This window comes from Salmo trutta, chromosome 12 (genome assembly GCF_901001165.1).
Source record: "Salmo trutta chromosome 12, fSalTru1.1, whole genome shotgun sequence".
NCBI classification, from domain to species: domain Eukaryota; kingdom Metazoa; phylum Chordata; class Actinopteri; order Salmoniformes; family Salmonidae; genus Salmo; species Salmo trutta.
The window spans coordinates 68,816,318-68,830,464 of record NC_042968.1 but is presented as its reverse complement, the minus strand read 5'-3'; the positions used below and the strand labels follow the sequence as shown (position 1 = coordinate 68,830,464).

At 46.3% G+C, this 14,147-nt stretch overlaps 1 protein-coding gene across 5 annotated transcripts in view; it reads right to left on the bottom strand.

The window, feature by feature from the left end:
• Positions 1-3,621: 3,621 nt before the first annotated feature.
• Positions 3,622-14,147, bottom strand: part of LOC115204065 (mediator of RNA polymerase II transcription subunit 13-like) — a 120,657-nt gene continuing 110,131 nt past the window's right edge. For all 5 annotated transcript variants that reach the window (XM_029769335.1, XM_029769334.1, XM_029769338.1 and 2 more), the window contains exons 21-31: positions 12,750-13,065; positions 12,330-12,588; positions 11,905-12,093; positions 9,583-9,806; positions 8,946-9,088; positions 8,492-8,650; positions 7,812-7,976; positions 6,940-7,091; positions 6,303-6,467; positions 6,014-6,141; positions 3,622-5,745 (exon numbers count right to left, since the gene is read on the bottom strand). In XM_029769335.1, coding sequence (XP_029625195.1) covers positions 5,613-5,745; positions 6,014-6,141; positions 6,303-6,467; positions 6,940-7,091; positions 7,812-7,976; positions 8,492-8,650; positions 8,946-9,088; positions 9,583-9,806; positions 11,905-12,093; positions 12,330-12,588; positions 12,750-13,065 — 2,033 coding nt within the window. In that variant the 3' untranslated portion in view covers positions 3,622-5,612. The remainder of the gene's footprint in view (positions 5,746-6,013; positions 6,142-6,302; positions 6,468-6,939; positions 7,092-7,811; positions 7,977-8,491; positions 8,651-8,945; positions 9,089-9,582; positions 9,807-11,904; positions 12,094-12,329; positions 12,589-12,749; positions 13,066-14,147) is intronic.

Below are 14,147 nucleotides of genomic sequence, written 5' to 3'. Positions count from 1 at the left end.
TCCCTCATTTAGGCAGACGTTTTTCAGAAGGGGATAAAATGTAATTGAGTGCTAATTGTATTTGCGCTAACAGCCACATTGTCAGGGCAGGTCCTCGTTTGTATTGTACAGTCTGGAGGCCATTTGACTGCAGCCGCGAGTGGCGGTGAAGCACATACTGTAGCAGGTGAATGAACATGTCCTAATAGGCCATCTGTGGATAGCGCAACAACTCAATTAGTCAACTTCCTCTCGGCGCGGCCGAGCAGTAGCCATTAGACAACCTTGCCACACCAGGAGTGACTCTTCAGTGCTTTTCACCAGACCTCGTTGTCCTCCTCCTCCCTGTGCCTGCTGCCTTACAGCTTGACATTTCATTTGACCCTGAGTCTCTGACCTCCACTCTGGCTGGAGGGAGAATCATTAGGCAACACTTCCGTGCACTCATGCTCCTGAGTCCTGCACTCTCCGAAACACAACAGCACTCCTCCCTTCTAACCTGCACTCTAAAGCCATAGGATGTGGTGCTTTAAAAGAATTAGATACGCTGACACAAAAAGGGTACACCTTGAAAACAGCTGGTCCTACAGAAGGTATTTTCCTTTCATCTGATTGATTAGAATATATCTAATAGACATGCTACTAAGCACATTTCAACAGCTGAGCTGCACCCCGCGGCATTGCCCCCGATGGACCCTCCTTTGTGTGATGAGTTGAAGACATGCAAAGGCAGGACAACGTCTCAATCAGCACGAGGTCGACTTAATCAAATTCCAGTGTTTCCGCTGGCCTGGAGCTTACAGTAGCCTTCTGCTGGGTTGATAGATGGCTCATTAGGTAAGTTGTGATTAAGAGCTGGCATTTTGATGGGGCACCTTGTTTTGCATACAGAGCGTGTGGCACTGCCCGGGCCCCGGCAATCTGTCTCAGTCTGTCACGGACACAGACAACTGTCTCTGAGTGTCACTGCTAATGTGAAGGTCAATGTGACCACAAGATATTCCCCAAAAAACATGAATTACATAGGAAGTGTCACCTATACTCCCTCTCCAGCCTCTAGGTCATCAGGCTGCTGATTATCCTGCACACCTGTCACCATCATCTCGCGCACCTGCGCCTCATGACACTCACCTGGACTCCATCACCTCCTTGATTATCTTCCCTATATCTGTCACTCCCCTTGGTTCTTACCTCAGGCGTTATTGACTCTGTTTCCATGTCGGTGTGTTGTTTGTGTTTTGTGGTCATTGTTTCTTTTATTTATTAAAACACTTACTACCTGAACTAGCTTCCTGACTCTCAGTGCACTCGTTACAGAAGTCCTGACCTGTGGCACAGAAAAACAGATCTACAATATGTGTACAGTATGCGCTGTGTATATACACAGATATATTTATGAATGAAACCAGTGAGGTGCAAGGCAACTGACACTATCAGTCATGTTCTGTTTTGTTTCATTGAGTCAGAAACAGAACTATATTTGTTAGAACAACGGTGTCATACTGATAATCATCTCTGATAAGAGCTGATGAAGATATGGTGTTAATGAGAGAACAAGCTGTGTCTGGGCTGGTACTGTAACACTACAGAGCAGCTCTCAGGATGTCTCCCACATGGTCTGTAATATGGAGGGCAGCTCTCAGCATGTCTCCCATATAGTCTGTAATATGGAGGACAGCTCTCAGCATGTCTCCCACATAGTCTGTAATATGGAGGGCAGCTCTCAGCATGTCTTCCACACAGTCTCCAATATGGAGGGCAGCTCTCAGGATGTCTACCACATAGTCTCCAATATGGAGGAGAGCTCTCAGCATGTCTCCTACATAGTCTGTAATATGGAGGGCAGCTCTCAGCATGTCTCCCACATAGTCTCCAATATGGAGGACAGCTCTCAGCATGTCTCCCACATAGTCTGTAATATGGAGGGCAGCTCTCAGCATGTCTCCCACATAGTCTGTAATATGGAGGACAGCTCTCAGGATGTCTCCTACATAGTCTGTAATATGGAGGACAGCTCTCAGCATGTCTCCTACATAGTCTGTAATATGGAGGACAGCTCTCAGCATGTCTCCTACATAGTCTCCAATATGGAGGGCAGCTCTCAGCATGTCTCCCACATAGTCTGTAATATGGAGGGCAGCTCTCAGCATGTCTCCCACATAGTCTGTAATATGGAGGACAGCTCTCAGCATGTCTCCCACATAGTCTCCAATATGGAGGGCAGCTCTCAGCATGTCTCCCACATAGTCTGTAATATGGAGGACAGCTCTCAGGATGTCTCCCACATAGTCTGTAATATGGAGGGCAGCTCTCAGCATGTCTCCCACATAGTCTGTAATATGGAGGACAGCTCTCAGGATGTCTCCCACATAGTCTCCAATATGGAGGGCAGCTCTCAGCATGTCTCCCACATAGTCTGTAATATGGAGGACAGCTCTCAGGATGTCTCCCACATAGTCTCCAATATGGAGGGCAGCTCTCAGCATGTCTCCCACATAGTCTGTAATACGGAGGGCAGCTCTCAGCATGTCTCCCACATAGTCTGTAATATGGAGGGCAGCTCTCAGCATGTCTCCCACATAGTCTGTAATATGGAGGGCAGCTCTCAGCATGTCTCCCACATAGTCTCCAATATGGAGGACAGCTCTCAGCATGTCTCCCACATAGTCTCCAATATGGAGGGCAGCTCTCAGCATGTCTCCCACAGTCTCCAATATGGAGGACAGCTCTCAGCATGTCTCCTACATAGTCTCCAATATGGAGGGCAGCTCTCAGCATGTCTCCCACATAGTCTGTAATATGGAGGACAGCTCTCAGCATGTCTCCCACATAGTCTGTAATATGGAGGACAGCTCTCAGGATGTCTCCTACATAGTCTGTAATGTGGAGGACAGCTCTCAGCATGTCTCCCACATAGTCTGTAATATGGAGGACAGCTCTCAGGATGTCTCCCACATAGTCTGTAATATGGAGGACAGCTCTCAGCATGTCTCCCACATAGTCTGTAATATGGAGGACAGCTCTCAGGATGTCTCCTACATAGTCTGTAATATGGAGGGCAGCTCTCAGCATGTCTCCCACATAGTCTGTAATATGGAGGGCAGCTCTCAGCATGTCTTCTACATAGTCTGTAATATGGAGGGCAGCTCTCAGCATGTCTCCCACATAGTCTGTAATATGGAGGACAGCTCTCAGCATGTCTCCTACATAGTCTGTAATATGGAGGGCAGCTCTCAGCATGTCTCCTACATAGTCTGTAATATGGAGGACAGCTCTCAGCATGTCTCCCACATAGTCTGTAATATGGAGGGCAGATGTGAGAGGGGGTCTGAGGTGTTGATCTAATTCACAGGCCCCTGTGTTGACAGAACAGAGGGAAAGCGTTGAAACATGCTAACAGGCCCTCTCCTCCCTTCTCCTCTTTTCTACTTAAAGGCAGATAGCAGAACATTGATACGCCACACCATTCCAACCACTTGACATATAATCAGTGAGACAACATGCCAATGGAATCAATGTCTGGAGACTAATTACGCAGGCTGTCTCTGAGTGCTCTGAGTGGGACTGTCCCAAATCATATAAAGATATCAAAAGATTAAAGAATCCAGTGTCAAATAGAAGAACACACACACTCAAAGGGAATTTATTTGTCAAGAGTTTTAATAATTTACTAAAAAAAGAGTGTAAAAGTCACAGATCTCTTCTCCAAGATTGATCTGTCTCATATTCAAAGTGATGGCAGATGTAACAAATTTGCAAACTTGTCCTCTTTTGTACTTTAGTGTACAAGTATTGGCATTACACCCTTGGCTGTATTTGAATGAGACTTCATATGCATATATTTATATTTGAAAAAGCCAGAGCCAAAAAATACTTCATAGGAATCACTTAATATAAAGTAAATCAAACCGGCGTGAAATGTACAGCTTTGAGAAATTCCCAAAACACAGCTGAAAAGTGTATACAAACATGCTAGGAATTGTACAAATAGCAGGGCTGTTTGAGTGGAGGAGCTCAAGAAATAGGCTTTTCTGATGGTTTGCTTGACATCATTTGGGACCACCACTGAAGTAAAGCATATTAGTTAAATATACAACACCCAAGTAACTCTCAAATACATAACATTGAAGTCTATTGCCTATTTCAAGTTTATTTAGCAGGAGAAGAGAGACACTTTATAAATATATCTTTGCAGTATTAAGAACCTTAACTTAAACTGATTCAATAAAAAGGCTAAAAGTCAACATTTCAATAATTGAAAAAGTTTAAAAGTATAGAACTAAAATGCATTGTCTTTAATAAAAGATGTATACTGTATTTGCCTCTTCAAAAAAGAACGTTATGTATAAACCCCCACCACCATCACCATCATGTGGTTGTTTTAGAGGTAATATATATATATATATATTTATATACATATATATATTTGAATTTATATGCATTATATACTATGTATAAATATGGCATTTTAACAATTTTTGTTACAATTTCCTTTAAAAGGACAATTTCCATTTCCGACCCAAAGGCGACTGATATTAAATTTGGAAAGGGCCTTGATTATTTTTCTGTGTTCAAAATGTCGTTTTAAATATTAAAAATAAGTCTCAATTCTTTGCAAATTAATTTTTTTACACTATAAAGATTTGTCAAATAGTATTCAGTGTGTTCATATCTACAGCAATAGAACCGTCACTTCCAAAAGTAAGGAAAAAGTGCCATTATCAAATGCTTTTCCCCTCATAGGAAATTGTGTTCTTCACCCTCTTATGAATGTTGGTATGAATTTCATTACTAAACTTTCAGCCATTACAACCAGAGTTCTATACAAATGTGTCAAATTGAAGGTAAGAAGCTGCTGTGTTGCTGTGGGCAGTTGGTTCCCTGGTTGTGCAGTGTGGGGCAGATACAGGACTTTTATGCACGTGACTCCCAGGCTCCATCCTACATGAGGCTTTTATAGCTCCCAGGGTATCACTGTCATGGCTGGTAAGGGACATGGTCCAAATCTTCATGCAGGACCATACTGTAATTCAGTCCACCCTTTAACATCTCTCCTCCATGGCTTCAAAAATCTTCAGTCTCACAGGAACAAGGTGAAAAGTCCTCCTGTACAACAATGCTGATCTGATAATGACAAGTGTAACACTGAAATGACAATAAAAAGGGCATAGTTGGATATCTCCATCTTCTCTCTCAGGCTGTATGTGCCTTTTCAATGTACAATGGTTGTTGGCACATCACCACATCTTACAAGAGACGTTTTCTAAAGGTAAGAATTGCACTAGGCTGGTCTCACGGCTGACCAAACTGTTCATGTTCAAAAGTCTCTGTACTGTACATAGGCGTTTGTTTGTTTTCCCAACCAAGGACCATCTGTTGTTCTCCTGCCACCATTTTGGCCATCAATCCACTGAAATATGGCCACGATTCGATCACAGATCGCATGATAACACCAGGTGTAAAAGGTTTCTATAAATCTCGTCCTATGCGTTCATTCGTCAAAAGGAAACAGACCTCTAGCGCTCTCTGGTGTCCAGGCAGAGGCATTGCAGGCAGGCAGGCACACATGACCTCAGAGGCCATGGATTGTACAGTACTCAGTTTCCTCAGCTGTCCATTAGTAAGTCCCATCGCTAGAGCATGTTGAGGACGGCATTGTACATCTGTGTGAGCACGGCCAGGTGGACGGGCAGGCAGGAGCGGCGGTCCTGGGTGGCAGGGTTACACGTCAGCCACGAGAGGGCGTTGTACTGCTCCAACACAAACCTACAGCAGGACGCAAGACATGAGCACCAGGGTTTGGGGTTAGAGAACACATAACATGAACATACATCATAGTAGATGAAGTGTTGTCCTCTACAGCCTACACATGATGCAGGCATTCAGCTCCTACTTCACCATAGAGGACAAGTCAGTGACAATGACAACCTACGTGTCGGAGTGAGAGAAGAGGAGATGTTGGGGTGTTACACAGTAGGAGAAGGTAGGATGGGATGGGCAGTGAGTACAGGGCATACAACAGAGACCTACTAACCTGAGCACGTCAGAGGTGGTCTTGGAGTCCAGAGGGTGAGGCGTCCTCTTAGTGGTCTTGTCTGAGCTCGTCTGATTGGGCTCGTCTGATTGGGCTGTGGCGATGGAGATGTGGTGGTGTAGCGATGCCTGGAGGGGGAAAACACACAGTAAGCGGCTGAAGACACACAGACGTACACACACACACACACACACACACACACACACACACACACACACACACACACACACACACACACACACGCCCCCCAGAAGCACAAACAAAATCAACGAGTACATGGATCCCTTACCTTGAGGAAGAGTGGACACTGGTTCTGAGCCTGAGGGCAGGAGGCCCAGAACCAGTGAGGCAGGCTGTCGGCCTGGGCAGTGGAGACATAGTATCCCAGGGCTAGAGGCTGCTGCTTCAGCTCCTCCGGAGGGTTCTCCCTGGACAGAAGCCTCTCTCCCTGACTCTGGAGGTGCACATGGGACAGACGGAACATTAATACTGGGGGCTGCCAAAGACCAGACCACACAGCTGCTCTATTCTCGACTATAACAGATGTCTGTGTACTGAACATTACAAGTACACCATAGGATTTTAGTTATGGACCATAGCGCCACACCATAACACAGGCAAAAACTCACCCCGCTGAAGCGTAACAGATTCCGTGATGGAAATGTAAGGTCATTTCCGATTGAGCCTGCATACGCAGTGTTTCTCGTGAATGCAATCTCTGCTAAAGCCGGAACATTGCCTTCAAATTTGAATCACACTCTAAAGCTGATTTTCCGCGATACAGATTAAATAGGGCCCTCACTGTTATTTTAAAGCAGGATTCTAGAACATTCCAATGTCCTAAAGGTCATATGGCCACCAACAGTATCAGGAAAAGTTCTGCATAATTCAAATGAATCGAGTCCCAGCCTGGTTCCTGAACTCACCCTGTTATGCTGGAAGTGTGAGCTTCCCCCCATGCCAGAGGGGGAGCCAGGGGAGGGTACGGGGGAGGTGTTGGGGGAAGGGTGCAGGTTGAGAATGTCATGTCCTATGTCATTCTCCAGCTCATCAGGGAAAGGCAGGTCGAACATGTCATCTGGAGACAAACACAGCAGATAGTTTGTTATCTAGTCAGCTATAGACGTACACATGTAACCTGTCATACACAAGAGGTGTAGACTACACCGTGTAGTCCAGTGTATCGTCTTCTGAAACCATTAAGGCAGTGACAGTTCCAAAGGGAGCATGCAAACAATCCTTAGACAATTGTGCACCCTGGTGGGTTTTCATTTTTCATTTTTATCAGGTTTTTGCTTTGGCGGACGTTATTTTTATATTGACACAAACTCACGAATGCAGCTGTTTATGTCAAATTGTTTTGTTTTCTACTTGTAGCCCTGTTTTTCCTGAAAATAAAATGGTAAAACACTTCATTGTGAGGTTAAATATAAGGGCTGGTAATGCGGATAAATGAAGGTTCGATAAATGAAAAGCCTATTTTTGCTGGGGTCTTGGGACTGAGAGGGTTAAAAATAGATGACATATGTGTAGATAAATGGGTAGGCACTTACGTGTGAACTGCACATAATATGAAATCCAGCAACAGCTACTGTAAGATACTGAGTAAACAATACCTAGTTACTGATATTAAACCTGGCGATTTCCAGCTCAAGTATATAGTTTTAGATATTTTTATTGTCTCTAACATCTAGGTTGTATTGAATAACCTTGCATCTAAATACACTCTGCACTATGCTACAGTATGACACTCCCAGTTAGGGAGTGGCAACATGGAGGTCTAATGTGGAGCCCTTACCGGCGTTGTCCTCTGTGGGGTAGGAGCTGGCGGCCAGCTGGGTGGTGGCGGAGGTGGGGAATACCAGGATGTGGGTACAGGAAGCATCCTGAGGGGTGTTCAGCTGGGACGTCTGCAGGTTGAGGGCCGTGCTGCGACCAAACACCGAGCCCATTGTAACCGCATCTGCACACACAAACAATTTATTATCAATATGTTATGTAAGGTTGCATTGTGATTTACCTCAATGGAGCTTGCGGTGTGTCTGCAAAGAAATCAGTTGAGTGTGCTTAAGTTTGTACTGCTGTGCACAATGTCCTGCAGTGCAGAGTGTCTGTACTGTAAAATCCACTTGGCAGAACCTTGCAATCTCTATTACGTCTGCATTACTGTGTGCTGTGAAGTGAGCGTGGCAGCTCAAAGTGCTCCCTCAATGTGTGGAAGTGTAATGTGTTCCCTGATTACTACTGCCATCTCTATTAAGATCGTACAACCTCTGTACTGTACTGTGCATTGGGGCTAAACACACTATTACACTGTTCACCTCTGCGTCATAACATGGTGTATCTGAAACCCCAGGGCTCTTAGAGTGAGCTTCTAAAACATCTATTAATTATGTCTGTTCCATTTTTAGATCTGAAAGGTACATTAAACACATCATCAATGGGCCGGCCCAGCGTGCTGATGCTGCTGTTGCTAACCTGGCATCACCACGATGGAGCCCTGGGGCTCCATGGCAACCAGGCAGGCGCTGAGGATGGAGGGGGAGTCCGCGGAGGAGATGCCGCACATATGACACGCCTCCTTCAGCTGGCGACTGATGGAGTGGAGGGAGTGCTCCCCCAGGAGAACGCTCCAGTCTGGAGGGAGGGAGGCATGGGAGAGGGGGGGAGAGGGGAGGAGAGAGGGGGAGAGAGTTAGGTCAATACAGGGAATGGTTCTACAGTCTATTGTCATCTCCTCTGGATCAACTGAAATGATGTGGCTGAAAATATAGAGATTTGAAAAATCTGCCCTAAACAATATCAGTAAGAATATCACCAGCTTCAGCTTAACTTAAAACGTTGTCAGGATCCACCTTGGACATTTCTACAGCAAACAGCAAGGACAATGAGACAGAGTTAGGCATTCTATACTGTACTATACTGAACCCACCTTTCAGTTCCCCGTGTCCTAGTCTGCCCAGCCGACCAATCACGATCCTCCATGGCAGTGAGGTCATCTGGATGATGCCGACACACCAGTCCCATAACTTCTGCAGCCCCATCTTCCTGGCCGAGACCTTGGGCCGCCGCACTCTGAAGAGGAGCAGAGAGAGAGGAGAAGAACGTTTGGTAAGGTCTACATAGCATTACCACAGCATAACCTGTATTAATTCAACAACCAAATAGGTGCATGCTATTCTCCTGCAGATTGTGAAATGCTACAATAGTGTCTGACTTTACTCAATTTAATATAGCCTAGCATACTATGAAGACACAATGAAGGACAAAAAAGCCCAGCGTATGTTTCACATTATCACAACTAGCACATTATCACAACTATCACAACTGGCACATTATCACAACTAGAACATTATCACAACTGGCACATTATCACAACTAGAACATTATCACAACTAGCACATTATCACAACTAGCACATTATCACAACTAGAACATTATCACAACTAGCACATTATCACAACTAGAACATTATCACAACTAGCACACACCTCTCCATAAATATCCTCCACTCTCCCAGGCCCTGAGTAACTGAGTGACTGAGTGACTGACTGATTGACTGACTGTACCTGTTGGGCACGTCGATGTTGATGATGCAGGTCTCCAGTAGCTCTCCCTGTTGGTCGGTGCAGGAGACCAGGATCCAGCGCTGGTCGTGGGACAGGCAGTAGCCCACAAACAGCACGTTGTACCTAGGAGGGATCTCTGCCCACACCTCCCCTGGCTCCGGCATCTTGGCACGGGTAGGACCTAGGATGTACGGGGGAGAGTAGCCCTGTAGAGGGCTGGGGTGCTGGGGAGGGGACAGGGGGAGAGAGAGAGAGAGAGAGAGAGAGAGAGAGAGAGAGAGAGAAAGAGAGAGAGGGAGAGGAAGAGAGTGGGATTATGAGAGAGTTGAAGTGTTTATTTACAACTTAACCCAATGAGTCCCACCGGATTTCTAAACCCTTCTAAACATTGTGTGTGATACCAACCATAAGTCTGTGTGATTACCGGGGGCTGATTACTGGGGGCTGATTACCGGGGGCTGAGCTAGAGTTGTGTTTGTGAGACAAGGGCGGATCCCGAAGGGGCCTGGGGCCGAGTCTTTTATACTAAATCTGTAGAGTCCAAATGGTTTGAGCTACAAACGACTAAAAGCTATCTATGAAAAGCTGAGACTCATGTTCAACATGTTCTACTCTATGATGCTCACAAGCTACACAAGAGTGGTTAGAAGGTAAGGAAGGGGTTATTCTACATAGATCATAGGAAATCCCAGGACATAGTGTCTATAGTACTGTAATTAGCTCACATAGTTGCTGTCAAACTCCAAACACTTGTCACTGACTAGTTGGACATTCATTTCCCAGTGAGCAAACAATTTCTCTACTTACAGCATTCATATACATTCATTTTTATAAGGTTTTTGCTTTGGCGAACCTTATTTTTATATTGACATTTGCCATTAAAACTCACGAATGCAGCTGTTTATGTCAAGTTGTTTTGTTTTCTACTTGTAGCCCTGTTTTTCCTGAAAATAAAATCGTAAAACACTTAATTGGGAGGCTAAATATAAGGGCTGGTAATGCGGATAAATGAAGGTCAGATAAAGACGAAAAGCCTATTTTTGCTGAGGTCTCGGGACTGATAGGGTTAAAAATAGATGAGAGATGTTTAGATAAATGGGTAGGCACTTATGTGTCTAAAGCCTGTGTCTGTTTAAATGGGTGTCCATGTCTCAGCCCCCGGTAATCAGCCCCCGGTAATCACACAGACTTATTGTTGGTCTCACACACAATGCTTAGAAGGGGTTAGGGGTAGCAACACATCTGCCACGCTGATCCTCAACACTGGAGCCCCTCAGGGGTGCGTGCTCAGTCCCCTCCTGTACTCCCTGTTCACCCACGCCTGCATGGCCAGGCACGACTCCCACACCAGAAATTAAGTTTGCAGACGACACAACAGTGGTAGGCCGACAACGACGCGACAGCCTATAGGGAGAAGGTCAGAGACCTGGCCGGGTGGTGCCAGAATAACAACCTATCCCTCAACGTAATCAAGACAAAGGAGATGATTGTGGACTACAGGAAAAGGAGGACCAAGCACGCCCCCATTCTCATCGACGGGGCTGTAGTGGAGCAGGTTGAGAGCTTCAAGTTCCTTTGTGTCCACATCACCAACGAACTATCATGGTCCAAACATACCAAGACAGTCGTAAAGAGGGCACAACAAAGCCTCTTCCCCCTCAGGAGACTGAAAAGATTTGGCATGGGTCCTCAGATCCTCAAAAGGTTCTACAGCTGCAACATCGAGAGCATCCTGACTGGTTGCATCACTGCTTGGTATGGCAACTGCTTGGCCTCCGACCGCAAGGCACTACAGAGGGTAGTGCGTACGGCCCAGTACATCACTGGGGCTATGCTGCCTGTCATCCAGGACCTCTACACCAGGCGGTGTCAGAGGAAAGCCCTAAAAATTGCCATAGATTCCAGCCACCCCAGTCATAAACTGTTCTCTCTGCTACCGCATGGCAAGCGGTACCAGAGCGCCAAGTCTAGGACCAAAAGGCTTCTCAACAGCTTTACCCCCAACCCCTCTTTTACATTGCTGCTACTCTCTGTTTATCATCCATGCATAATCACTTTAACTCTACCTACATGTACATATTTCCTCAATTAGCCCGACTAACCGGTGCCCCTGCACATTGACTTTGTACCGGTACCACCTGTATATAGCCTCGCTACTGTTATTTAGGTTTTTTTTGTATTTCTTTACTTATCTATTGTTTACCTAATACCAATGTTTTACTGTTGGCTAAGGGCTTGTAAGTAAGCATATCACTGTAAAGTCTACACCTGTTGTATTCGGCACACGTGACAAATAAGATTTGATTTGATTTGAAGCCTTACCTCTGGGCTCTTGAGCACAGATTCTAGGGTGGAGGCGGGGCCGAAACCGGTCAGAGACTTGATGTGTGTCTTTGTGGGTAGGAGGCGTCTGCACTGGGAGTAGGCTGAGAAGGCCAGGGAGCGCAGGTGCTGCAGGTACAGAGGGCTCTCACCACTGGCTGGCTGGAGCAGGTACTGACAAGGCACCACCTGGACAACACATAGGGAATGAATGAACACTGGTATGAGAGCAGCTTGACCTGGGCAGATATTCATTACTGTTGACCTTGATAGAACACGCCAGAATACGTCTGAAATGGAACCCTATTCCGTATATAGTACACGTCATTTGAAGGCTCTGGTCAAGAGGAGTGCACTGTACAGGAATGATATAATATTAAACGATACAGAAGCTATAGAGAGTACAGTAGGGTATATGAACCAACCTGTAACACCAGAGCTGGTCTCATGCTCTCCGGCAATGTCTGTAGCATCTCTGTGTAGCAACGCAGCAGCCCTAGTAACCACACACTGCCTGCCTCCACCTCTTCTCCCTCCTCCTCCTCTCCACCTGCTCCGCCATCCCTCGCTCCGCCTGAGCACAGGAAGGGGTCCACCACATAGATCACAATGGCCGGGGGGTGGGCGTGGCTATCGGCCGAGTCCGCCAGCGTGGGGATGCCGATTCGCTCCCGCTCCGCCAAACTGATAAATTAGGCGGATACATGATTAATATCCCAATATCATAATAACATAGAATACTGAATAATGACATAGAATACTGAATAATAATATAGAATACTGAATAATAACATAGTAATACAAAAGCAATATAGAAGCATATATGCCCTAGCATAGATTTTCACCTCTCAGGGGTCTCTGCTGGCTGGCTGGGTGGGGGTGGTGGTGGTGTGGCATTGGGGGTAGTCTTGGCCTCAGCGGCCCCTCCTTGGGTAATCTCTGCTGGACCTGGTTGGTCCAAGGCTGCTGCCGTGGGGGTGGTGGTGCTTCCTGAGCTAGGGGCTGCCGCTGGCTCTCCCTCAGCAGGGACCCCGGGGCCAGAGGGGGGCTGGCTGGAGGAGGGGGCAGGCTGGGCTGAGGAGGGCGTAGGGGCTAAGGGAGGCTGATGCTTGGGGGGTATAAACAGACTACTGTCCAAAGACAGGGCAGACAACTGTGGACCTGGGTGGAGGAAAATATAGAGGAGAAGTTAGAGATGAAATGCACGGAGTAGTTTGTGTAATACCAATTTAGTAAGACCTGAAATACAGTACATAACAAAAAGTATGTGGACACCTGCTTGTTGAACATCTCATTCCAAAATCATGGGCATTAATATGGAGTTGGTCCCCCCTTTCCTGCTATAACAGCTTCCACTATTCTGGGAAGGCTTTGCATTCACCCACAAGAGCATGCACTGATGTTTGGCAATTAGGCCTGGCTCGCAGTTGGCGTGCCAATTCATCCCATAGGTGTTTGATGGGGTGAGGTCAGGGCTCTGTGCAGGCCTGTCAAGTTCTTCCACACCGATCTCGATAAACCATTTCTGTATGAACCTTGCTTTGCACACATTGGCATTGTCATGCTGAAACAGGTAAGGGCCTTCCCCAAACTGTTGCCACAAAGTTGGAAGCACAGAATCATCTAGAATGTCACTGTATGCTGTAGCGTTAAGATTTTCCTTCATTGGAATTAAGGGGCCTAGCTCGAACCATGAAAAACAGCCCCAGACCATTATTCCTCCTCCAAAGAACGTTAGAGTTGACACTATACATCGGGAAAGGTATCATTCTCCTGGCATCCACCAAACCCAGATTTGTCCATCGGACTGCCAGATGTTGAAGCATGATTCATCACTCCAGAGATGTCTACTGCTCCAGAGTCCAATGGCGGTGAGCTTTACACCACTACAGCCGACGCATGGTATAGCGCATGGTGATCTTAGGCTTGTGTGCAGCTGCTCAGCCATGGAAACCCATTTCATGAATATCCTAACAAACAGTTCTTCTGCTGACATCGCTTCTACCGGCAGTTTAGAACTCGGTAGTGTGTGTTGCAACCGAGGACAGACGGTTTTTTACGCGCTACACGCTTCAGCACCCGGCGGTCCTGTTCTTTGAGCTTGTGTGGCCTACCATTTCGCAGCACTTACAGTTGACCGGGGAAGCACTAGCAGGGCAGAAATTGTATGAACTGACTTGATGGAAAGGTGGCATCCTATGAAGATGCCACGTTGAAAGCCACTGAGCTCTTCAGTAAGGCCA